This window comes from Seriola lalandi, unplaced genomic scaffold (assembly GCF_002814215.2).
Source record: "Seriola lalandi dorsalis isolate HSWRI2012SDOR001 ecotype SW California unplaced genomic scaffold, Sedor1 jcf7180002054585, whole genome shotgun sequence".
Classification (NCBI taxonomy): domain Eukaryota; kingdom Metazoa; phylum Chordata; class Actinopteri; order Carangiformes; family Carangidae; genus Seriola; species Seriola lalandi.
The window spans coordinates 4252468-4276533 of record NW_019525138.1 but is presented as its reverse complement, the minus strand read 5'-3'; the positions used below and the strand labels follow the sequence as shown (position 1 = coordinate 4276533).

The 24066-nt window shown below is 40.0% G+C and overlaps 2 protein-coding genes and 1 long non-coding RNA gene across 6 annotated transcripts in view; 2 read left to right on the top strand and 1 right to left on the bottom strand.

Annotated features, from left to right (window-relative positions):
- The first annotated feature begins 371 nt into the window (after window positions 1–371).
- Window positions 372–3573, top strand: LOC111664390 (uncharacterized). The gene is made up of 2 exons (XM_023418963.2): window positions 372–477; window positions 1782–3573. The coding sequence occupies exon 2, from the start codon at window positions 1923–1925 to the stop codon at window positions 2913–2915; it is 993 nt and encodes a 330-aa protein (XP_023274731.1). The 5' UTR covers window positions 372–477; window positions 1782–1922; the 3' UTR covers window positions 2916–3573.
- A 2439-nt stretch (window positions 3574–6012) lies between these two features.
- fmnl1b (formin-like 1b) overlaps window positions 6013–24066 on the bottom strand; it is a 31764-nt gene continuing 13710 nt past the window's right edge. For all 3 annotated transcript variants that reach the window (XM_087177317.1, XM_023418916.2, XM_023418917.2), the window contains 19 exons: window positions 23384–23460; window positions 23154–23247; window positions 19740–19814; window positions 17636–17746; window positions 17260–17409; window positions 16861–16962; window positions 16520–16763; window positions 14837–15109; window positions 14528–14652; window positions 13601–13803; window positions 13272–13506; window positions 12263–12331; window positions 11486–11566; window positions 11257–11386; window positions 10454–10617; window positions 10262–10363; window positions 9960–10052; window positions 8465–8579; window positions 6013–6829 (listed from right to left, as the gene is read on the bottom strand). In XM_087177317.1, coding sequence (XP_087033443.1) covers window positions 6729–6829; window positions 8465–8579; window positions 9960–10052; window positions 10262–10363; window positions 10454–10617; window positions 11257–11386; window positions 11486–11566; window positions 12263–12331; window positions 13272–13506; window positions 13601–13803; window positions 14528–14652; window positions 14837–15109; window positions 16520–16763; window positions 16861–16962; window positions 17260–17409; window positions 17636–17746; window positions 19740–19814; window positions 23154–23247; window positions 23384–23460 — 2544 coding nt within the window. In that variant the 3' untranslated portion in view covers window positions 6013–6728. The remainder of the gene's footprint in view (window positions 6830–8464; window positions 8580–9959; window positions 10053–10261; window positions 10364–10453; window positions 10618–11256; window positions 11387–11485; window positions 11567–12262; window positions 12332–13271; window positions 13507–13600; window positions 13804–14527; window positions 14653–14836; window positions 15110–16519; window positions 16764–16860; window positions 16963–17259; window positions 17410–17635; window positions 17747–19739; window positions 19815–23153; window positions 23248–23383; window positions 23461–24066) is intronic.
- Window positions 6813–14311, top strand: LOC147818415 (uncharacterized). Of its 2 annotated transcripts, XR_015437991.1 has the most exons (6): window positions 6813–6905; window positions 7123–7281; window positions 8021–8598; window positions 9191–9261; window positions 9769–10637; window positions 12123–14311. It is a non-coding gene; the product is annotated as an uncharacterized LOC147818415 (long non-coding RNA). The 2 variants fall into 2 exon arrangements; XR_015437990.1 differs by having other exon boundaries at window positions 8021–9261.

Sequence of the window (24066 nt, the reverse complement as noted above, 5' to 3'; positions counted from 1 at the left end):
CTAAGGTAGTTTTGTTTTGAATAAACATTTACAAAAGCAGCTTGTACTTAACCCATATAGGAGGAAAGGAAATGCATTTATAGAACAATGAATAACATTTTTAAAGCCTTAAAACTGAAAATATTTACTATTGTGACCAATAGGATTAAACTGGTTAATTTCATTTTCTGCACATTTATCTATTTCACTACATGTGAGAGGGAAAGATACATCTCACTGCTCTACATTTATCAGATAGCAGTTTTACAGTTGTTTGACGCCTCTTGTTTTTGCCCTGAAGGCAGCTGGAGGTGAAACAGCCCTGCCCTTCCGCCCTCACTCCTCCACTTCCTGCTCCTCCTCCTCCTCTGAACCGATCCGACTGTGCAGATGTTTCTTTTCCCTGCGTCTGTGTGAATGGCGTCTGTTTAGAGGGAATCAGCCCACAGGCGACAGCTCATGGTGCTTCATTCAAACAAGTGGAGCAGACAGCTGACTGTAAGTACGAATGAAACTCAGACGCTGCACAAAATGAATCTGCTGTAACAAGTTCAAACTCGTGATTCACTCATTTTAAGCAGCACAAGAACATATTTAATGTCGTGCTTCAAACCAGAAAAGTCTTATGTTCATTTCTGAGACAAAAACACGGCAGCTTGTTTTCTTACTGCAACGTCTGACAGAAGAAGAGATTTGATGTCATTGACAGTATGTTGAAACTTGTTCTGGCAGCAGTACAGTCGTGTTTTATTTGCTGAGGTCATAGCAGTAACACCCATTTTAACCTGCCCTCCCACAACCTGTACGGAGCCTCAAACATGCCACCACAATATTCTTACAGCGTCGTCAATTAAAATGTGGGAATACATTGAAGAATATTTTGCATTAAACCATTAAAAACAAAACAAAACAAAAAAGAGCAAATTTTTAATGTTATCATTTATTTTTTCATAACAGAGTTACATAGCAATTTCAACAAGTAGCAATAGCAAGTCCCATTCTTTTGTCCCTTTTCTACAGTGTGTATCAGCATGAAACTCTGTGTTAGAAAATATCTGGTTCTGGTTGATAAAAAAGCTGAGGGTACAAGCTTACAAAAAAAATAGAAGATCGAGGTTAACTACGACTCCCAGGGTGCATTTCGGCAAGAAACATCCACTCACTGACCTTAAAAATCAGCCTTGTGAGGCGCCAATGGTGAGCAAGAGCTGAAGTAATCTTAAACCGATTCGCACCTCTGACTGGCTTCTTCGCCATGGCAATGACAGCTGAGGCCCTTGGGTATTGTAGTATTTAGAACCTCCCACCATGAAATAATTGAAACCAGTGGCCATTATATAAACCTAAAGGATTGTTACATTATCCAGGAGAGTTTCCTGAGTTTCTGTGTTCAAGAAAAAATTGAAACGGGAATACAGAATGGGGAAGAAAATCTTATGAAGAAAATTTATCAGGCAACTTCCTGGATCATTCTTGTTTTTACCATATTAGACAAAATATAAGACAGTTCATTAAGTTTATTAATGTTCATCGTAAATAGTAATTCAACTAATTAATTTAGATATGGATAAAAACGTCTGCCAAATGTCTGTATCTTTTTTTTTAATTGTGAAAGTCTTTAAATTCAGGCTAAATTTGATGCTGTTGGGTTAAACGTTCATATGAGAGCTTAGTATTAACGTGACAATTTTCTGTATGCACTTTCTGTCTGGAGTTGTATTTATTTATTTTACCTCATATTTTACTTAAACGATGTGAGAGTGTTCTGGGAAACTTTGAAATCTTTTGCTTTTCATTTGCAGGCAGAAAAATAAGAACCTCGGCCGAACACTCCTGGTCTCATTTGTGGGAATTCACCTTCGATTTAAACGACGTCCAACAACTGAACACGTGACGACTCCACCTCAGGTTCAAGTGGATTATTGTGAAGGAAAAACAACAAAATGGGAAATGTGCTTGACTCTGAAGGAGGATCAGTGGACGACGGACCGTCCACCACTTCTACCACCCAAGAGGACAAACTCATAATAAGTCTGAAATCCTTCATGCTTCTCTACCATCAACATGACGGTCGTCTTCAAAGAGCTTCAGAGAGCTTCGCGCAGGCGGCTGCTCGACTGCAGAACACACAGAATGAAGTTGCTTCATTTCCGGATCTGCTCAGTTTGTCTGGGGGAGCTCTTGGAGGAGTTTGTGGCGGCTTTACTGGTGGAGTTGGGGGGGCATTGGGGGCAGTTGCTGCAGCAACCTGTGCAAGACTTTGTGGAAAAATGAATGCAGTTGATGCAACTGTCGGCTTTGTAGGCAGTGTGTTCGGTGGTGTAGCTGGAGGAGTGTTTTCTGGCAGTGTTGGAGGTGCTGTTGGTGTCGCAGTGGAAGCGTCAAGTAATTCATTTCATGGTGCAGTCAATAAAGTAGTATGCTTCACCATTGGTCTCACAACTGGCGGTGCAATCGGTGGTATTTTTGGAGGGCCAGTTGGTGCAGCAGGTGGTGCTGCTGGTGGCGGATTTGGTGCGTTGTGCGGAACAGGATTGGCGGTTTATTTAGTCGGGGGTGTCGCTGATAGTGTTTGTGGAACCAAAGATTCAAGAGAAGATGAAAACAGGACAAAGAACATGAAGATGATACAAAAAGCTGCAAACGAGTTCAGTGAAAGCATCAAACCTCTGGTGCAGCAGCTGAAAACCGTCCAGATGATCAGTGATGAAATGACCTCCAGCGCTAATGTGCAAAGATTCACAAGACAAACTGCGAAGACTCTGGCTGCTGTGACGGCGATGCAGAAAACCATCAGTGACTCTCAGAGAGCCAAAGATCCGACTCAGTTTGTTGCAGAAGCAGCAAGAAAAAGCAGAAAAATCACTGAGGAACTGAGAAACATGAGCACAGAGGCTGAAAACCTTCTGTTTGTACCGAGGAAACTCAGAAGATAATGGCTGAACCTCAGCAGTAAACCAAGAAACGTAGAAAAGCATTAAAAACAGAGCTAATGTCATGTTACATTTTCTTTCAACTTCAACAATTCAAGAACATTCATGCTCCTCCAGTGATATTTTTTTCTTATTGTATCTTAATCAACAGTTTTGTAATTAATCTTTTTAAATTCCCTCCCTGTGTATCCTGATGTGTTTTATGTTCTGACTGTATGAAACACTAAGACTCACCAACGCTCTCTTCTAAAGTCATTTTGCTGTTGTTACAGACTTTTAGTCCATGATCATATAGGACTTATGGGAAATTGTCTTTTAAAGCCAGCTAAAAAAAAAAAAAAACTACCATCCTCATCTAAACGACCACGTGACGTACATACTGTATGTTTAGTTATTTTTTAGTAGAATGGGATTTTGAACGAGGTTTTCTTTTGTCTGCAGAACCAGAAATTCTGGTTTCACTTCGGCTCTCTGTACTTTCACTTTACAGATAGATTGACAGCAAGCGGCAAACCCAAGCCAACACGGAAGAAACAAAAACAGTTCTTCGACTGGCCGCTTGAGGCTACCTCCAGAAGCAAATCAGTCCCCATAGACTCCATGTTAAAATGCCTAACTTTACATCAGAAATAAACATGTTTACAGCCTGGTACAAAAAACAGTTTGGGTTTCTACTGCTAATTCCCTCCTTCATGACAACTGTATAACTCACTCGTTTAAATTTGATTATGGCTTAAATTTTTGAATAACCGAGTGAGAGTATGGCTGCCACAAGCCAGCATGCACCGAAGTCTCGGCTGCACGCGCGCCCCTCCTCTTTTCTCGGTTTGGATTATCCGGACTTCCGGCGGAGTCAGGTACCGGCAAGATGGCGACGAACACCGCCCTTCAGAAACCTATGGGTACGTCCAGCTTAATTCACAGTCTATGGTTGTGCCTTGTGTTGCGCAATTAAGGTAAACAGAAGCACCTGGGTGAGCTGAGTGTGTTTGGGCTCAGAAGAGAAGAGAAGACCTCTTTGTTCAAAAGCAGGTGAGTGATGACATGTTGGTGTGTAAGTGTTTAAGAGCAAAAGCTGTTTTCCCGTTAGGTAAAGCAGCGTTGCTCCTTTGGGTTTCGCTGTTGTTGTTTTTTTGTAGTGTTGTTAAAAAGTTGTTATGAAGTTTGTATGTTTCAGCCATTAGTCCAAAAAAAGTGACGACAATTATCCTCCTTACAGATGAATCTGCAGGTTATTTTCATCTTGTCTGTAAATCGTCAGAAAACGGAAAAATGGAACATTGGATCATCCCGGACTCTGAATGTAAGTCTTTACTTTTGTTTGACCAACCATCCAAACCCAAAAATATTCAGTTAACTCATGACAGAGAACATTTCTACTGCAACCACTGCAGTTTTGTCATTTAGATTTTTCCTGTCAATCATTTAATAGTTAGCAGAATTTAAGTGTAACAGTCTGCTGTTAATTGTTTTTCGGTTTGTGTTGCAGTTTAAATGTTTTTTGAATCATTAGTGAAAACTCAAGTATTCTGTTACATGTGAGGAACAAGAACAAAGGGAAAAACTCAGTCTGACACTAATTGTAGATAAACCAGAGTACTTGACTCGAGACACTTTGTCTGTTGTTTTTTATCTTTTCTTGATTGAAGATCAGCAGGGAGCAAAGGTCACAGAGAAACTCTGTTTCCTGCTGCATCCTCCAAACTCTAAACTCCCTGAAAGAGGAAATGCAAATATCACTGAGGGTTTAAACCTCATACACTGTTTCCTCCAGGAAGTGGCTCTGACTTCTTCTCAGTTTGATCTTTAGTCATTTGTGTTTCTGTGAGCTGAGATTCCTCGTATCTCCTGCATCTGTTAAACTCTGCAGTGATGATGTAAAAGTGCTTTGTCACTGCACAGCTGCAGGTCTGGTCTTGGTCACTCGTCAGGTATCACTTTGTTCTCCGCTGCATCTGCTGCCTTTTCATGTGAAGCAAAACAACTCATTTCATGCTCTTTTCAGCAACAACTGCGACATCTGGCAAATTATTTCAGACAGTTTAAGTGTTGTTCAAACAGATGGCCATTTAACAGACAGGGAACAGAATTAAAACTGCAGCAAGTTTAATTTCAAAATTGTAAAAAAACAAAAAAAAAGACAAACATTTGGACAAATGTGGTAAATTTCTTGTGAACATTTCTGAACTGACAAAAAAGTTTTAACTATATAAACAATGTATGTGTGATTAAAGATGCTTAGTATCAGGGATTTCATGAATAAAGCTGTAATTTCACCATAATAAATTGTAATTTTCAACAATACAGTTATACCCCATGAATAAATTATATTTTCAGAAAAAATAAATTACAATTATATATGAGGAAAACATTTTTAGATGTAACTTTAATAGAAATAATATTAGAAAAAAAATCTAAATTCAGACAAAATTGCAATTTTACAATTATCTGTTAATCTTTTGAGGTAAAACTGTAATTATACATCAAAGTTATGGGGTCATAACTTAATGAGAAAAATGTAACATTCCTAAAAGTTTTACAGTTAATTTTACTATAATCTAAACAATTTTAAATATCAATGTATGCAAGGCTAGGACAATGAGATGAAGTTGTGATTAGAGAAAAAATATATTGAGACTGAAGTTGTAACAGCAGAAAATGTGTCAGATACTGTATATTCAGACATTTGGACACAGCAGCTGAAAAACCAAAGAACTCAAACACAAGTTCATGACGTCAGAAAAATGTAGAAGCCCGGTGGTTTTACATGAAATAACAATCACCTGTGGCAGTTGTCGGTGCAATGAGTCGATAATCTGCTGTTGGTTTATTTCATCATTGTATGTAGTAAGTCGTAAAAACGTCAGTGCAGTAAGTCGTACAGTGTCATAGGATGCCACAGCAGACTGTCAGGTTTGATCCCAAAACCTTGTGGCTGTGAGGCAACAGTGATAACAGCTGTGCCACCAAGACTTAGTACAGGAAGTCATGACAACATCACAGGGTAGTAAGGCATAAAGACGTCAGAGGCATAAGGAGGCTTTTATTTCACTCACTTCATCATATAAATGTCACCAAAAAGCAAAAACACACAATCAAGAACAGTATAAAATGCTTTATTTGTTGAAATGCAGAAGCAAAGTACAAGTTCATCATTCTCAGTATTAAAAATAATTTAAATATATTAAAAATCTTCAGCTTAATTTTTGATCTTTAATCTACTGCAGAAACAGACAGTAAGATGGACAGTGGTGCTGTAATTAATATTCTCTTTTAAAATAAAACCAATTAAAAAATCATGTCGTGAACATAAAAAAAAGAAAAAAAACTTATCAAAAATGATTCATGAGAGGTTTGTCTGTCAAAGTTTCTCTTTGAAGCTTCACTCTGAGCCGAGGCTGAAAGATCTGAGCAGCGTTAATGAAGCGCTCTCGTCACGTATCAGCTGAATGGCTCATTCTTCCATGTAATTGTCTTAATCAGCTCTTATGGCATCCAGTGTCATTAGCATCGAGTGCAGCTAATATTCACTCAGAACATTTCTACTTTAACTTGATTCAGAAAGGTACTTTAACAGAACAGAGACGGTTTGTGTTCATGTCGAGTTTGGAGGGAAAAGTTCATTTATAATATCTCAGCTCATATTTTTAACTCTTTGTCGTCAGGTGTTGTTGTTGTGGGTGTCGTCATCTCTGTGAAACATGCATTTTCACCTCTGCATTCGTTAACATGCGTGAGACAACGAGTGTGTGTCCACAGTGAGTTAAATGTCTGATCTCTTGTGCTTGTGCTGTCTGCTCTGCTCTGCAGTGGGTTTCACAGGGAGATGTCTGAGGACACGTGCAGCTGTTGTCCTGGTTTCCACTTGGCGCTGCGCCGCCCGCCGTCTGCCCGTCTGTATGGCTGATTCCTTAGATCTGAGGTGGAGGACAAAGAACAAAGACATCAATAATCTACCTGTGAAAAGACTGGTCATGTTTTTAGGGGAAAAAGGTATTTGACAAAATTTCATATCCCTCCATCTAAACTGCAGACTGATGCACTTCGGTTTTATAAGATCTAGTGATGTCATCGGTAGATATTTCTAAAACTTGGAAGCAAATGAAAAAATTAAACCCTTTTTTTAGAAACTTTTTAAATACATATACTGATATTTTAGACAATGATGTTGTTTCATCTTTGTGACAGCGGGTTGTCTCTTTCCTATCAGCTCCATGAAGAAATGGTTTTCCCAGTTTGTTGTGGGAGAGCCTGACTCTAACCAAACATCTGGGCTGGACCTAATGCTGTTGTGGCTGAATGCAGCCAGGTTCAACATCTGGTGGAGAGGATTCACAAACTAAAGCCTGTCATCAACAATCACTTACAGGTATGGATATTATATTTAAAGTGTCCATACACTTCTGATCAGGTTCTGCTGCTGTTGTGCAGCGATGACCTCGATAATTATTTACTTTTTGAACACGTGATCAAGTAATTTTACAGAATAGTAAAAAGCAAATTAAAACTAATGTCTATAGAAGAAGATATATTCATATTGATACATCATAAAAATTGACACATTCTCCTCCCTATATTATAGTACATTAGCTTTTGATTATAAAATGCATCAGTACAGGAAACCACAGTTTGCCACTCTGGTTCCTTTAAATACAAACCAATACCTCGTCGTTTAGTTTGAAGGACTTGTTGTTCTTGCTCCTATAATTCACATCGGTTCCTTTCATCCACTTTAAAAGCAGCAGACAGTTTCAAATGAGCCTTAAAAGGGTCGACATCTCCAGAGAGGTACAAATACTGTAAACAGCAACTAAAGTATTCTTTCAAGGGCAGACTGTCCCTGATAGTGTGAAGGCTATACTGGAGGAGACACTGAAATTCCTGCCAGTGCCAGTTAATTGTTACTGTCTGTTGCCTTTATGTATGTGGAGGTTTAGTTAAATGTTTTTAAAGGTGTAATTAATCTGAAATTTATGGTCACATCTTATGTTTTATAACACATTCTTGTGCTTAAATGAACTGATAATACTGTGACAGTCTCAGCCTGTAATATGACATAAACCCTGCCAGTGGGCTTCATGATATATGTCCTACAATCTGTTGATCAGTTCCTGGTTAGAAAACACAAGAGTCGTCAGCAGCAGAATGACAGAGAGTCACAGAACAGCGAGGGATTTTTAAAACGTCACCTCGTCGATGAAGACGGAGTCGCAGAAGAGACGAGAGGAGCGTTTGGCAGAGCGAGCCGTGAAGGGCACGGACTTTAGAGCTGAAGACACAGGAGAAACAACAAGGAGAGGAAGAGAGGAGGGACAAACGAGAGAGAAGAAGCAAGGATGATGAAAGTAAGAAACGAGTGACTGTTCTAAAAGCAAACAGGATGAAATGTTTAGTATCACAGGTGCATGAGAAAAAGGAGTCGGGCAGATTAAGAGAATTCATTAAGGAGCTTTAGTGTTGCTGGTTGGTGTAGTTTTTCACTCTGGATAGAGCCAGGCTACCTGCTTTCCCCTAACAGACTGTACTGTATGATTGTCCATGTGGATCTGTACCTGTGATGATGTCCTCGATGGCTCCGTCCTTCCCCTCCCTCACCAGAGGAGACACCTGCCTCCTCTTCAGTTCTGCTATCAGATCCATCTGGGGAAGTCTGGGCGTCATGGAAACCTGAAACATCGAAACAAGGGTAAAAGTGTCAGTCTGAATGTAACGTTTCCTTTCCTTCATGGTCAATGACTCTGCTGATGTCATATGGGTACGTTAAAGAACATTTCTGGTTTCTTGAGTTGTAGTAAAATCAGTTTTAATATTTATGTCCAATAGCCTAGAATTACAAATCTATTGTTTGTGAACATTAGGGAGTAGGAGTGGTTACACATATATTTCTTTTTTCTTTAATTTAACATAGGTAATTGCAGATCAATGGAAGCCCTGAGAGAGAAGTTATCTTTCTTTTAGGACAGATTTTTGTGATACCCATTTAGGCCAGAACAGGCTGTGGGGAAAAAAATGGCTAAAAAAAAAAGGAAACTTAAAAAATAAAATCTCTTGCCACTCTGGGCTTCTGTACTGAGGAGCTCAGACAGGTCACTTTCCATTTTTCTGTATTTCAGATAGAAAAACTGAGTTGGGACTTTTCTTTTTGTTATTGTTTCTTTGATTTGACAATACCCACAACACTTTTGTCACTGTAGCTCACCTCCTTTAGTTATTACATTCTTTATTACTACGTTATAATTATTGATATTTAATGTTTTATGTTGCTTCCTTTTCTCCAGGGACGCATGATGTTCTGGGGAAACTTGTCCCTGTATTTGTCTGTGGCAGGCTGGATTACTGCAGTTTACAGGTCTGTCTCAGCCTCAGCAGTGCTGCTGCTGTGGTTGTAACAAGAACCGAAAAAGCTCCAGTTGTCAGATCCCTTCATTGGTTACCAGCAGCTGGAATAATTAACTTTAAAATCCTGCAACAGGTCCATTAATCACTACACAGCTTAGGTCCAAAACACTGAACCAGTATGAACCTTGTAGACCGCTCAGGTCAGCTGGCTCACGATCAGTCTGTTCCCAGGGTTAGAACTACATATGACGAAGCTGCCTTCAGCCACTGTGCGGCTCAAAATGCTACAAGATCTGAGACTAGACTAGATCAATGAGCAAGTCCAAACTCAAGACCTAACTTTTTTTTTTTTTTTTTTTTTTTTTTTTAATTCTAGTCTGTTTTACTGCTTGTATTCTTTATTTCATGTATTGACATGTGCTATAAAATTTGCCTTGCCCAGTAATCTGGAAGTGAAAATACAGGAAAACAGTAAAATTATTTTATTCTATTCTAAAACATTTTGCTTTGTTTACAGCCTGTGCGATCGTCTCATGTTGACCCCTCCGAGCTACTGTAGTTTGCTGATATCAGCAGTTAACTTGGTGAGTACAATGTTGTTGTGACTGATGGAAATTATAAGACCCAAGCTGCAACGAACAAGAATGATCCATTAACCTAGAGCAGTTAGTGTGTGGGTAATGAAATTCTGACTTTTTGAGATGTTACCTTGTTCTCCATGACCTCAGGTTTGGGTGGAGTCAAGGGGGCTTCACAGTTCGGGACATGTTTCCTCCTTTGCTCATTTTCCTGCTCTGCTTGCTGCCACAGACAAAAACACGAGGATGTTAAATGCATCTACTGATCGATGTGAAGGTCAAATAATAAGTGTGACATTGGCTCACTGTGACTGACTAACTGAGCTGTAAGGATCCTGGAATAGCTGGGTTTTTTAGTTGTCAGTGAAGCAGCTATCTGCTTCCCTGTCTGTTCATTTAGCCCAGAAATCAATAAAGTAAGTGTTATCTGACCTTGTAGGCCTTGATGAATCTGACAAAAACAGGGAAGAAGACCGAGGGAGGGGTGGTTTTAGAGTTCTCTCCGAAGTACTCCACGGCTGAGTCATACACGTCCTGGAAATCAGACAAAAAAATGAGACAAATTTAGCCAAAGAAATGGAGGCGGACATCAGAAATATGTGTAACTGGGTGATTAAAGATGACCTGTGCAGTTTTTCCATCGGCTGTGAGTGAGTCGAGCAGCTCGGTGTTTCTGCTGAGAAACGTCTGCAGCACAGGATTTTCTTTCTCCACAGAGAACTCCCTCCTGGTCACCTCCATGCCTCGCTCCAGAGCTCGCACGTCCTGCACAATACTGTCCAGAGAAACTACGACACAAAGGGAAGAGGTGAGTTAGTGCTTCAGTGTAACGTTCCTATCACTGCTGGTAGTGTGGTTATTAGACTGTGTGGTATTAATGCTCATGCAAGATTTTAAAGGTCACACTGTGGTGTCGGGGTTAAAAAAAGAGAACCTGCACAAAGGCCTAAAAAACATGAATGAGGTGATCACAGCAGTCCCACTGTTAGGACATTATTAAAGATGACATTTGATTTTCATATCTGCACAAATGTGGTTTAGTGTCAAATGATTTTAAAGCTGAAACAATCAGTTGATAAAACATTTATTCAAATTTTCCTCTTCTTCTGTGTTTTATTTGAAGTATTGATCCATAAGAAGATCTGGGAAATAATGATTTATGGCATTTGAACTATTTTCTGACGTTTTCTGATATTTTCTTTCAAAGATTCATAAAGCATTTTCAGCTCAAAAAATATTTCAAAGAAACAGTTTTGAAAATGCATCAAAATCAAAATAGGGGGAGACATCTCTTAACTTGGGCTCTGCAGGGCGTTGAGCAGTGTAATGTTGATTAAGCTATAGTGGGAAAGCAGATGGTGAACTGTATGTGTGGAGCTCTATGAGAGATGGATGGAGACGGATCAGTAACTGTAGTGAGTGCGTACCGAGTGACGCCTTGTCCAGGAAGTGCAGCTCTGTGTAGAAGGACTGCAGCTCTGGGTATTTCTCCTGGATGATGCTGACGATGAAGTGAAGCAGTGTCTGTTTACGGTCTGTAGATTTGGTGTCTAACAGCTAAAGAAAATAAAGTGTGTGTGATCACAAGTTGAGCAAAAGATTCTCAGATTTTCTACAGAAACAGACACAATGAATATTTCTGTAGGTTATACTCACCAGGTCTAAACTCTGCAGGCGGAAGCCGTACGCTGCCCCTCGCTTGCTGCTGTTCATGTAGTTTCCAAACGCTAAGATGATCTTCACATCACAGACAGGAAGAAACAAGGTCAAACCATATTGTACGACAAGAAATTACTGTCATACACATAAAATACCATTATAGTAGAGGCAAGGCTAGTTTATTTATATAGCACCATTCAGACACAAGGTGAGTCAAGGTGCTTTACAGAGGCATGGAAATACATTAAGATGGCATCAAAATAGCATTTAAAAGCAATGAAAACAGATTTGAATAAGTAAAAATATTAAGAAAGAAATATATGTGATGTCTCACAATTCAAATAAAAAACTTTGACCCCTCTCCTCAAACTGGAGATAAAAACAGAAAAACTTCTCCCTTCATAAACAAAGTGTAAAGCTTTAACCTTTTATAGTCAGCTGAACATAATGTGCACACAGATCTTTGACTGTTGGTAACATTTTCACATCAGGTTCTTCACTATAGTCATTTTTTGAGACAAAATGTTTGATAATATTTGCTACCAACTTAAACTACAAAGCTGAGGAGAAGAAACTGATGTTATTTAGATGTAAATTAACTGTTATATTTAACTGTTCATTTTCCTTCTTTCAGATTCATGGTAAAAATGAACTTTTGTTTCACAAATGACTCGAGCTCCCACGGACACATGATCAACAGCAAAGAGACAAAGTGGAGCGAGAAGAAGCTGCTGCTCTGTTACTACCTTATTCTTCTGAAAATAACAAACTCACCTCAAGGATTTTCTTCAGTTTGCTGGAGGATTTGATCGACATCGAGGCGGCGATGATGGCGTTGAGTTGCTGAGGGAATAATAGTTGATATGATTATTATTTCCAAACTGTGAAGAACCAAATTATTACAACAGGCTGCCTCACTTAATTCACAGTGTGCTGCATCTTAAAACAATAGTTCCATATTTGAGGAAGTATACTTATTTGTTTGTATTTTTTTTTTATCTTTAGACAGAGCCAGGCTAGCTGTTTCCCCCTGTTTCCAGTCTTTATGCTAAGCTAAGCCAAACCTCTGTAAACCATATTTTATGCACTGTATGTGATTTTAATGTCAGTGCTTCTGCTTGGCAGGTTTCAATCAGTCTATTTAGTCTATATTTTTATCAAAATTAGTTTCATTTCATTGCTGCTGTGCTGCATGTTTTAATAAGACTTAAACACAATATAATGTTTTGTTTCTTGTTATTTAATCTTTGTGACTTTGTAACATCGCTGTATCTAAACTCTTGGCTTACTCTGGCAGTTTATTAACATGCCCCATCCCTGTTAAATGAACCTATAAAATAAAAACTAAACCGCTGGTTCTAGAGAACAGAGGTGAACTTGTCATCTAACTGTAAAAAAACAAATAAGCATTTTTCCCCAAACATGGAACAATTCTTTGAAAACAGATGCGGCTGACTGAGTGTGAAACTGCAGCAGTCAGTGTCAGAACAGGAGCAGTTCTGCGGTTTCATTTAAACTGTCTGAACCAGAAGTTTTCAAACTGTGAGACGTGGACAGGTGGATGCAAGTGTAAAACAACAGGAAGTTAGTTATTGTAGCTTGACCACTGATTTGCGGTCAGCAGCAGCAGAGTCAGTGACACAGAACTCATGAAGGCAGCTAAGGTATTTAAAAACCCGTAGGTCCTGATTGCTGTAATTTCTGTCAGAAATATCTGTTTCACAGTCACACAAACACAGACGTCATACACACATCTATAACCCCCCCCCCCCCGGGAACTCACGGGCTGTATCAGCTGAACACTCTCAGGGAAATTGCCCATGAAGGTGAGAGTGCTGATGCGCTGCGAGAGCCTCGGGATCTTGCTGAAGCGCACCATGAAGCGGTCCTCCTCGCTGAGCTCGTCCAGGGGCCTGCCCTCGCACTCGTAGTTGTGGATGAGCTTCATCTCGTACTCTGTGGGGATGAAACGCTCCAGCAGCTCGAGGAAGTCCAGACTCAGAGCTCTCTGGTTGTACCTGTGGGGCGGCAGTGATGTGAATTTAAAGTGTCTCACTATTTATATATATATATATGATGTAGAAACAAATGGAGTTTAGGTTTAGAGCGTACGTCTCGATGGCACAGCAGATGTCAGACGCAGCCATTCCCTCCTTACGCAGGGTGATAGCCAGGTTTTTGGCCCTGTTGGGCTCCATTAGAGAAACTTTACTGGGGGTCTTGTGGGCCAGTTTCATCTTGAGGGTGCCCTGGTCTACAGGGGCGGACTGGGCCTTGGTCTTGAACTGCTCCTCAAAGGCGGCCATGTTTAGCTCCTGGTAGGAGAGATCCATCAAAGACATAGAGAGAAATACACAGAGCTGAGAAATGAGACATTAAATGTTGCTTGAACTGTTGCAGTGTAAATGGCTGGTAAGGACTCACATTATACATGTTTAATTACACCATTTTAATCCCAATAGTATTAAATCTAACAAGAACATGAAACTGGAAACAGGTTCTAAGATAAACTGTTCCTGTTGAGGTTTGTTACATTTATGACCAGAGTAGTTTCCAGTTAATGGAAGAAAATGTAAATGTGTTCATTTTTTTGATTGTTGCAAGTTAAAATGGAGGATTCTCAGAGATGATCTGATCTGATTTTACGGAGCAGTTTTTAAAGGAATAACTCAGGATTATATAAGATCTGAGTTGCTGTTTTTTCCATTTCACAAAAAAGAATTGTGTAAAGGTTTGTGACCACAAACCTGTTGGTGTTATTGCTTTTATTCCAAAGCTGAAACTTGATTTTAACTAGAATAAAATACTGTATCTCTCAGGAAAGGAAGGGGAGTTTTTGTGTTTAATTAACAAAAACCAATAAACGTTTTCCGAAAAAAGGAATGGAAGTGAATAAATACATTGAGGTAATGACTCGACTGTGTGAGACAAAGTGGATTCAACAGAGCTGAGTGTCACACAGTGGGTACCTGGATGATGTGGGTTTAGTCAGTGACAGTAGTGACAAACACAGACACTGGAAACAGGAAGTGGTCAAACCTCTAAGACGTGCTCGTCGTCCAGCTCGTTGAAGATGGTTCCTGCCACCTGGTTGGATTTGAGGGCCTGCCAGTTCAACAGCGGCATCCGGTATTTGGTCTGAATGGGATTCTTTTTTTTACGACCTGGAAGAAAAGGATGAAACAGACAATCGAAAATATTTCTCTCTAACCGGACGGTGAATTATTGGTAAAATACTAAAGTCGTTTTTATGGTGATCTGTGCATTTACATTTTTTCTCTCAGGATAATGTTACAGTTCCAGAGTTTAGGTCCAAACCAAACCACTGTGCTCTGATGGCAGACTCACCTGAGCTCCCATCTGCCCCTGGTAGTTGCATCGCACCATCTCCAGGAGGTAGCAGGGGGGGTGGAGCTGCAGGAGGAGGAGGAGGAGGAGGAGGAGCTGCTGTTGAGCCTGGAGGAGGAGGAGGAGGTGGTGGTGGTGGCGGGGGTGGAGGAGGTGGTGGAGGAGGAGCTTGTGCCGGCACTGACTCTAAAGAAGCTTCAGATAGGTGTGGTGGCGAGTCTGAGCAGGTGGGAGTGGCCTGATGGTCATTTCCTGTATCTACTTCATCTTTAGCTGTGAGGGAAACAACAACACTGTTATTTTACATTCATCAAAGTCCAACTGGAACAGTCAGGGGAAGCTGCAGGACGTGTTCATGTCTGGGAGTTGGATAAGAAGGAAACTTCAGCAGGAACTACTGTGGGTTCTCGTTCAGAGTCTGAGGCAGCTGTATTCAGGTGGTGTTGGAATAATCAGAAAAACGTGCCCACCCCTGAGTCAGAACGACAACTTGGATAGTCGGCCAACATTTTTGTTCCGCAACTTGCCGAGTTGTTGAAGTCATACATGGCCGACGAAAGTAAATGTTTGTTTTATGGTGAGAAACTTTTGATTAATTGTGCAAATTCAAGTTTAATTTGTATCCTGGAATCAGGTTGTAACAGTTACCAGACAGATCTAGATTAGTTAGAAAAGGTATTTGTCAGCAGTAACCCTGTGAGCTTTGCACTCATCAAACACTCATCCATCTGCTGATGCACTGATGAACACACCTCATAACATTATCAGTATATTTTAGGATTATTATTGTCTCAGTAATGCATTTGTAGACAGTTTAAAAACTGTGTCTCTTTGGTTTTTGTGTTTGGAAACAGTTATAAAATACATCACATCTTCTTTGTAGCGTCCATGTTGTTTCCACACTCAGACTTAAAGGAACATGGACACGCTGAAGTTGGAAAAACAACTTCCTAACTCGGGAAATGGAAACATCTGAGGAGCACATGAATGCAGCATGACATTCAAGATTTGATTGGCTGTATCCAAATCAAATTTATGCAGACGCACCTTCATGAAACCAAAAAGAAATCTAAAATAAAAGTTTCTTCCTCGTGATTACAGATTTTTTCTCAAAGGACAAAACAGAGCAATGAACTTGAGCAGGTCTTTATCAGTTCAGCTCACTCTCTACAATTCTCTGTGTCTGTGTGAGATTATGTAGATTTTGATGGTGGAGGCCACTAGACACATTTCATCTACATTCATCTTATTTTGAAGTGATCATAGTGACAAAATATTGCAGGAGCAGAAAAGATCAGAGGCTGTTAACTGCTCATCCTGAGGCCTGACTCATTTTCATGTTCAAGGCTGAAAAGAAGAGCTTTTATAATTTGTCTTTTTGCGAAACATTCAATATTTAATTATGATGCACTCGACACCAACAAGTCTCTTTCTAAACCGAAAATACAGCTCGACCTGGAGGACAGACGTGAACGCTTGTTTTTCATAGAGTTTAAAGCGACTGCCTGCGTCTCACCTGCGAGGAGAAAGTTCAGGTGTCTCTGTGAATTCAACCTGAAGCGGCGTTACACTTCACACATGCAGGGAAACAAGAGCGAGGAAGGAAAGAGAAGCTGCTCGACTTCAGAGTGAATATCAGAGTTTCTTATCAACTCTGTAATAAATCTTATTTCAGGCGCTGACCTTTCTGAACCACGTCCTGGATGACGGGGACCACCTGAACGTCCAGGTGTCCGGATGAGGAGCGCTCCATCCGGACCAGGCCCTGCTCCACCAGAGCCTGGACTTTGGCCTCCAGCTCCCTCAGGGCCTCGGTGGATCGGTCCTTGTCTCTCTCTCTTTCCCTCTCTCTCTCCCGTTCAAGCTCTCTCTCTCGCTCCCGCTGCTGCAGCAGAGTCACCTGAGAGCACGACTCACGCAGACTCTCCTGTGACACACACACCAGCAGGAAACAGTCATGATAAAGCGGTCAGACTGAAATACACAGTCGATACACATGCAAAGAGGAGAATGATGTACTTCACCTTTAGGAGCTCCACCTCCTTTGTGGTCTGAATGAGCTTCTTCTCCAACTCTGACACTTTCTCCATCGCCTCCCTCTCACTCTCCTGAAGCCTGCTGCTCAGCTGAGACACCAACACACAGGTTTCATTTACACGCAGCGACGATCTTCATTCTCTTTAGCGGTTCACTTTTTGTAAACTTTGTGTTGTAGATTTACTTTTTATATTTAATAAATCTGAAAATCAAATCAAATCAAAAACATGTTTCACTTTGTCATCACGGATTTTTCGATTAATTCATGTCAATTAATGGGCAAAATTCTTTTTTATCGTTTTAAAATTAAATCTACGACACAATAAAGTGTGTAAACAGTGAAGGGGCGGTTGCATGGTTGTATGGTTGTATGGTTGTATATCCACCTGTGTGTTGTGTTCCTGCAGCTCCTCCATGTGTTCCAGCAGAGCGTTCTTCGTCTCTGCATCCTCCAGCAGAGCTCCCACATCAAACACATTGTCCAGGTAGGCCTGAATCTGCACCAGCAGTCTGTCGCTCTCCGTGAACTTCAGCCTCTACACACACACACACACACACACACACACACACACACACACACACACACACACACACACACACACAAAAAAATCTAATTAACAACATATGTAACAACTACATAAGCATAAAATGAAGCGCTACATTTTACGCTACAATCTTTCTTCTTGTGTATAAGTCTAAAACAATCCTCATTCTAAAGTCTGATTTCAGGGGTCAGACTGTGAGGTCAAAGGTCAGACTTGCCTCCAGGTAGTCATCCAGGCTGTGTCGTGTGAACTCGTACTGAAGGTGCACTCTGAAGTTCATGTTTTCCACTGAGTGGACCACGATGTTGATGAACTGCATACAGGCCACCTGGTGGGCACACACAGTAAATACTTCACACATGTTTACAAGGGAAGACGCTGCGATTTAAAATGTCCAACTAAAGCTTCAGAGTTCAGGATCAGGGTGTGTGGTCCAGATGTGGAGGCCACAGCTGGAGCCTGATCCTGAACTCTGAACCTTAAACAGTGAAAAATCTTCAAACTGGTTTTTCTGAAAGGTCTGTTTCCTTCCACATAAAGTCCCAATGACGACAGAAACTTACTCAACATGTATATTGATAATCAATTAATCATTCAGTTATTCATTAAGTCTTGAATGTTAAGTGAAAATCTTTGGGCTTTAGGAAACTGTGACGGACATTTGACATTGTTTTCTGATGTTGTAAAGGCAAAATGATGAGAAATTAATCAGCAGATGAATTGATAATGAAAATAATTACTTCATTATAATAATTACTTTATTATTATTGTAGCTTCAAGTTTTTTTTGCTGCATTTACATGATATTCATTGTTTGAATTGACTTAACAACAACTTAGAGATTCATTCATTCATTCATTCATGTGTTCACTCAACATTAAATTCAACACTATAACCTCTCTGCATTTGCACCCACAGGTGTGATCTCAGGGTTAAAGTGAACCAGGGAACCCACATTAACAAACATCAGCTGCGTGCTGTTGTATCTTATTCACTGCACTCTGCACATTTCACATAATTGCAAACAGTCTGTTTAATTAAAAGGAAGACTGTCATTTTGTAAATGGCTCTGTCTGAGAGCTTCATTATGACGAATGATGACTGTAATTACTGATCTTTTTTTTTTCCTGTTGTTCAAACTGCAGTTTTAACAATAGAGATTTTTTCCAAATACCAAATGAAGATCTATTAAGTGTCTATTCATTTGAGTTATTTCACACAGGTGGACAACAGGATGTTACTGGTGATCACCAGCATCACATGAAGCTCCTCTGTTTTGTTTTCACGTCCCTTGATTAAAACTGATCCATAAATGCTTTATAACATATTCTAATAAAAGTGTCATGTTTTTAAACACTTTTAAACCTGCCTGTTTATATTTGGACTTGTGTATGAAGAGTTCATGTATATTTTATAACACACTATAAGCTCTGTTCATGTGTGTGTAATCATACATTTACAGCATTGATTAACTGTTAGAGATCAGTTATAGATGCTACATGAGAGGTCGTGACAAATACATTAAAACACATAAAAAGTCTTCAGTCTTCATTCACACATGCACATACTATATGGCCAAATGTATGTGGACATGTCCAGTTTTGTTTAGTGGGACTGTTTATCACAGTTTGGACCACAAGTTCTAATAAAGAGAAACAAACAAACAAACAAACAAACAAACAAACAAACAAACAAAAGAGCTAAAGAGTAAACGCTGCAGGAAACACTGAGGGCAGGTGGAAAACATGAACCTCTTACCAAGAACTTTACTGTCACTGTCCCCGCACTCACTCTGCTGCTAGTTTTATTTTACCATGTAGTCATAAGGGCAGATTTATTTGTACAGCCCTAATCATACACGTAAGTGATTCAATGATTATTAATTTAAAAAAAAATGTTAGTAAAAACCGTAATAAGAAAACAGTATAAAAACAGATTATAAAACATCTAATCTAATTAAGGTGCAAAGATTAAATGATTAAATGAAGGCAGTGGAGAACAGATCTTCGAGACCTGTTGGGCTTATAAACATCAAATCATTTCAAAAATATACTTCGGGTCCAGACCATTTAGTGAATAATAATAAAACAAGATTATAAGCGAACTATATTTCCTGAAAGAGAGATGAATCCCACCCCCTCTCTCACTGGAGAGCCGTGTGATTTCTGGTGTCAGTTTCTGGAAGTTCAATCAGATTGAATTCTACATGAAGCAAAGAAGGTGAGTCAGTTTGTGGACAATCATATATGGGTGTAATGTTCAGGTGACCACATACTTTTGACCATTTCCTGTGCATATAATATCTGGACACACACTCTTTACCATGAAGTCGATGTTGCTGTCTTCACTGCGGAAAAACTCCATGAGCTTCTCAAATCGACTTTTCTCTCCACACACCTGAGAAACAACAAACAACAGGTGGTGTCAGATCACAGCAGCTTCCCACTTTAAAAACCACTGACTGTTACACCTTTGCCTCTCTTCATTGTGTTGTGTGATTAATATGTTGCTCAGTTAAATCCAGGAGACGTCCCCTGAGACGGCTGCTGATGACAGCAAAGATAAATCAACTCGTTCCAAGGACTGAATCTCCTCCGTGTGTTCTCACACGGGGGCAGTGTGCTCACACAGTATCGGAGTAATGCATCTCTCTATCTAGCCACATACACTCTGCAGTATTTAAATGATGTGTGTGTTCAGCAAACATGTCATCTAATTACAGAGAATCATGTGGCTGCTGCTTGTGGTTGTAAATTTAGTGTCAGGTTCCGGGGACAAACACAAGTAACAGCAATAATAAAACCAGTGCATTGTGCAGGATAATTGCTATGAATACACACAGACAGACCAAATATAAACAAGGCTTCAGGAAGTGTGTGTGCTGATGTTAGTTTGCTCAGCAGTTTCCTTGTCTCGTCCATTAGCAGCAGCATGTGAGCGTTTGCCGTCTTGTACATTGCCCTCCCCCCTTTTCACCCACTCATGTTCGCTAAATAATGCAGCATTCCAACCCGACAGCCTGCACGGCCCAAAACAATGCCCACGTCCTGCCACTGAGCGACACACAAGCCAGCTCCTGGCTCGCCGCCCGCCTGCTCGCCTCAGCTTCACGACCACGAGCACTGTATCGCTCTCTCCATCTTTCGCTCAATCTCCCTCTGGCTCTCGCCCACACACACCTCGGTGCTGCTGCTGCACCAAAACAAGTGGCACTCAGTGTGATACTGGAGCCACTGCTGTGGTAACTGATGCTGCACTAATCAACCAGCCGGGGGCTGATGTCGCCAGAGGATTCGGTGCTTACAGATGGACACTTGATTTTCTTCTTCTTTGTTGCTTCATTAAAGGAGTGTCTTTTCTTACTTTCAACAAATCTCATGAAGATCAAAACCAAAAATGAATTAATCCCTTCAACAAGCATCACGTGTGAATCTACAGCCTGAGCCACAGAGCTCCATTGTTTCCAAATGTGGATTAATCCGCCGCTAAGAATAGTCCCCAACAAATACACTGTTTACTCCAGTTTGATGAACCTTTGCTAAAAACTACAGTTACCAGATGTTTAAGGAAGTTACTGAGATGTTTTAAAAATGAAACTATATATTTGTGGTGTTTTTAAAGATTTACATCTTCAGTAGGAACCGATGAGCTTAGAGCTTAGAGCTGAGAGCCACGGAGAAGTCAGATAATATAAAGAAACATCGACGGTATTGGTCTTTTCATTAGATTTATTGATAATAAAGAAAGGAACAGAATCATAATTTTATCATTTCATATTTTATTATCTTGTAGAGCTGGGCGATGTCGCTGAAATCACTACTTTGATATCAATGTTTGTTGATGCTGTCGTTTTGCGCCCCTACAGCAGCAGGCGCACTTTGGTTTTCATGGTTACAATAACAAACACTCGGACTGTATCGAGAGCAGCTTACCTAAATTCCTCATCATGGTTACTATAATAAAGGTCATGGCTAAACGATCTTTGTTGTCATGGTTATAATAATAACATGGTTACTCCTGTGGAACAGTCATGGATGAAAGATAATAAAAACTGCTACATCTGTCGTAATTACTACAGCCACTAGATGTCGCCTAGCAACGACCTAGAGGCTCGTTTTTTTTAGAGGAGGAAAGTCTCGTCATTTCACCACCGAGGAAGAAAGTTTATATTCAATTCAGAAAATTCAAATGAACTTGTTTCTGTTTCAGTGTTGTGTTCTTCTGCTGGATCTCAGTTTCAAAACAACTCTTTCATCACAGTTTGAAAAATTTCTGACAAACACTTGCACACACTGTAATTCAGCTGCAGCAGCCATTCACTCTAATTAAACTGTTGTCTTAAGTGTTTCTGAAACTGGAGCTAAAATGGAAACAGCAGTTAATTCCAGCAGCTCCCTGCTATTTGTAATGAAATTACATTAGTGGTTAAAATCTGAATCCAGAAGCAAATGTGTATAATTGACATTAAAGTGCCTTCCTTCCTCACAGTCAGGGAGGACTCGGCTTGTTGCAGGGCAGCTTTCCAACTTCATTGACGTTTACTAATAATAGAAACTCCTGGTTCAGGTCTAGCTCCTTCCTGTCAGTGTCGTTGAAGGATCTGTTGGCAACAGTTGCTGCTTTCTAAGGCAAAGATGAGAGACGGCCAAGGAGAGGTCAAAGGCAACTCAACAAGTGCTTCACATATTTACGCCTCTTCAGTCGGTTTTATCTGGTGGTGGGACAACTGCACAAAGCAGCTGAGGGGGGGCAGGGGGGGCCAGGAGGGTCTGGGGTTCCCCTTAACCTGCTTTTCAAGGCATTAAAGGACAGACTGGAATGTGGGTGCTGTTACACTAACACCACGTCTATGTTGAGACTAAGACCAGTTTAAAATAAGGTCTGAATGTGGGCTGAGTCATCCCAGCTGATGCTGCTAATATAGGGTAATGTGGTGAAATGTCTTTATGAATTCTTGAACACACGGTGCTTTTATCCCTTGCAAGATTCAGCCACATCTAAAGAGTCTAAAAATCTCAGTAGTTGCTTGGTACTGGCTGAAATGTGTCTGTAGCATCAAGTATGAAAAAACTGTTAACTATTAAAAGCTGTTGGTGAATCTTTGATCAGACTTAGTTCTTGGACGGCTGCTCGAGTTTAGCATTTGAAAACTTTGGCCTCTTTGTTACATGGAAAAAACAGGTTCAGGGGAATAACTGACAAGTCATATTTCTTACAATAAGGTATTCAAATACAGGGATAGATACCAAAACTCAGGCATCATCATTTCAAAAAGGCACTCAGGCCTATTCCTGGTAAGAGTGAGTCATACCTGTTGCTTTTAGCGCAGCATGACTAAGACTGGATCTATAGAATAGGATCCCACCTCACAGATAAAAAAGCCTTTTCTAAGGTTTCGTAACAACGGTCTCAGTTAGGTAAATGAATCAGGTGTCTCACAGGGTTACAGTCGTTTTTACAAAATTGTGTTGATATAACTGCTGCACCTCAGCACAGAGACTGTCTAAACAAGGTGTAACTCTGGATGATTGACTTGATTTTGAACTCACATCATAACACGGACTGTAGATTTGAAAGTGTAAGCATGTAAGGAAGAGATGTTTTGATGCTGATGCTTCAGTATTGATACGGGCACCTGACTGTTGTTCTTAGACGGACCTGAGATAATGTGAAGCCATCCTGTAAAGTAGCTCAGCAGATAAACCCATTAGAAAACACTCTGGTGACCCGTCGTACCTCTTTGAAGTTGTCGAAAGCGGAGAGAATGATGTCATGGCCTCCTCTTACCAAACACACGGCGGCCAGCAGCTCCAGCACCAGCGCCTTCGTCCTGACAAGAGGAATTTGTATTTACATTTATTCTTGTATTTTTCTTGTTTTTTTAAAAAAAAAAAAATGTTATGTGTTTTGTATTTATTGATAGGATTTCTTATTAGATTCCACACATTAAAGTTCATGTTCCTCACCTTGGGTTTCTGTTGTTGAGGCTGAGTGTGATCTCATTGACACAGCAGGGGTGCTTCATCACCAGGTTGAACCCAGACTAACCACACACACACACACACACACACACGCACACACACGATAACTGCCAATCACTCGACTACAGGTGACATTCTTACAGGCAGCTACAACACTGACTGTAATCACATTTAAACTAGAACAACTACATCACTCACATTCTTCTTACGTGGGAGTCACTGTCTTTCAAGTACAGAAAGGTTCATTAGTATTAAAAATACTAAATTATATGATATTTACTTAGTCAACATTTATTGATAGTATAAGGCAAAATAAAGCGACACCAAGTCATAATAATGGAATGAGTCACTATTTAGACCTTTAAGTAAAAATTAGACAAAAAAATTAGGCTGAGTATCTGTAAATTATGATTTAGAAAAACAGAATTATGTATTTGTAGCTTATGAATTGTAAGGCTGAATTTTGACTTTGTATCTAATAATCTTTACTTAGAAAGTCACATTTGTAAAGTAGTAACTGATAGTTATGACTTAGTATGTCTTATTTATAACTTAAAAACTTAACTGTCTTAATTCTGACATAGAAAATCAAAATTTCAACTTTGTAATTCATTATAATGACTTAGTGCCTTTTAAATATGACTTAATTTTGACTTACAAATTAAAAT

Excerpts from the sequence above, each read along its gene's own strand:
- LOC111664390 (XM_023418963.2), top strand. The coding sequence starts at position 1,923 with ATGGGAAATGTGCTTGACTCTGAAGGAGGATCAGTGGACGACGGACCG.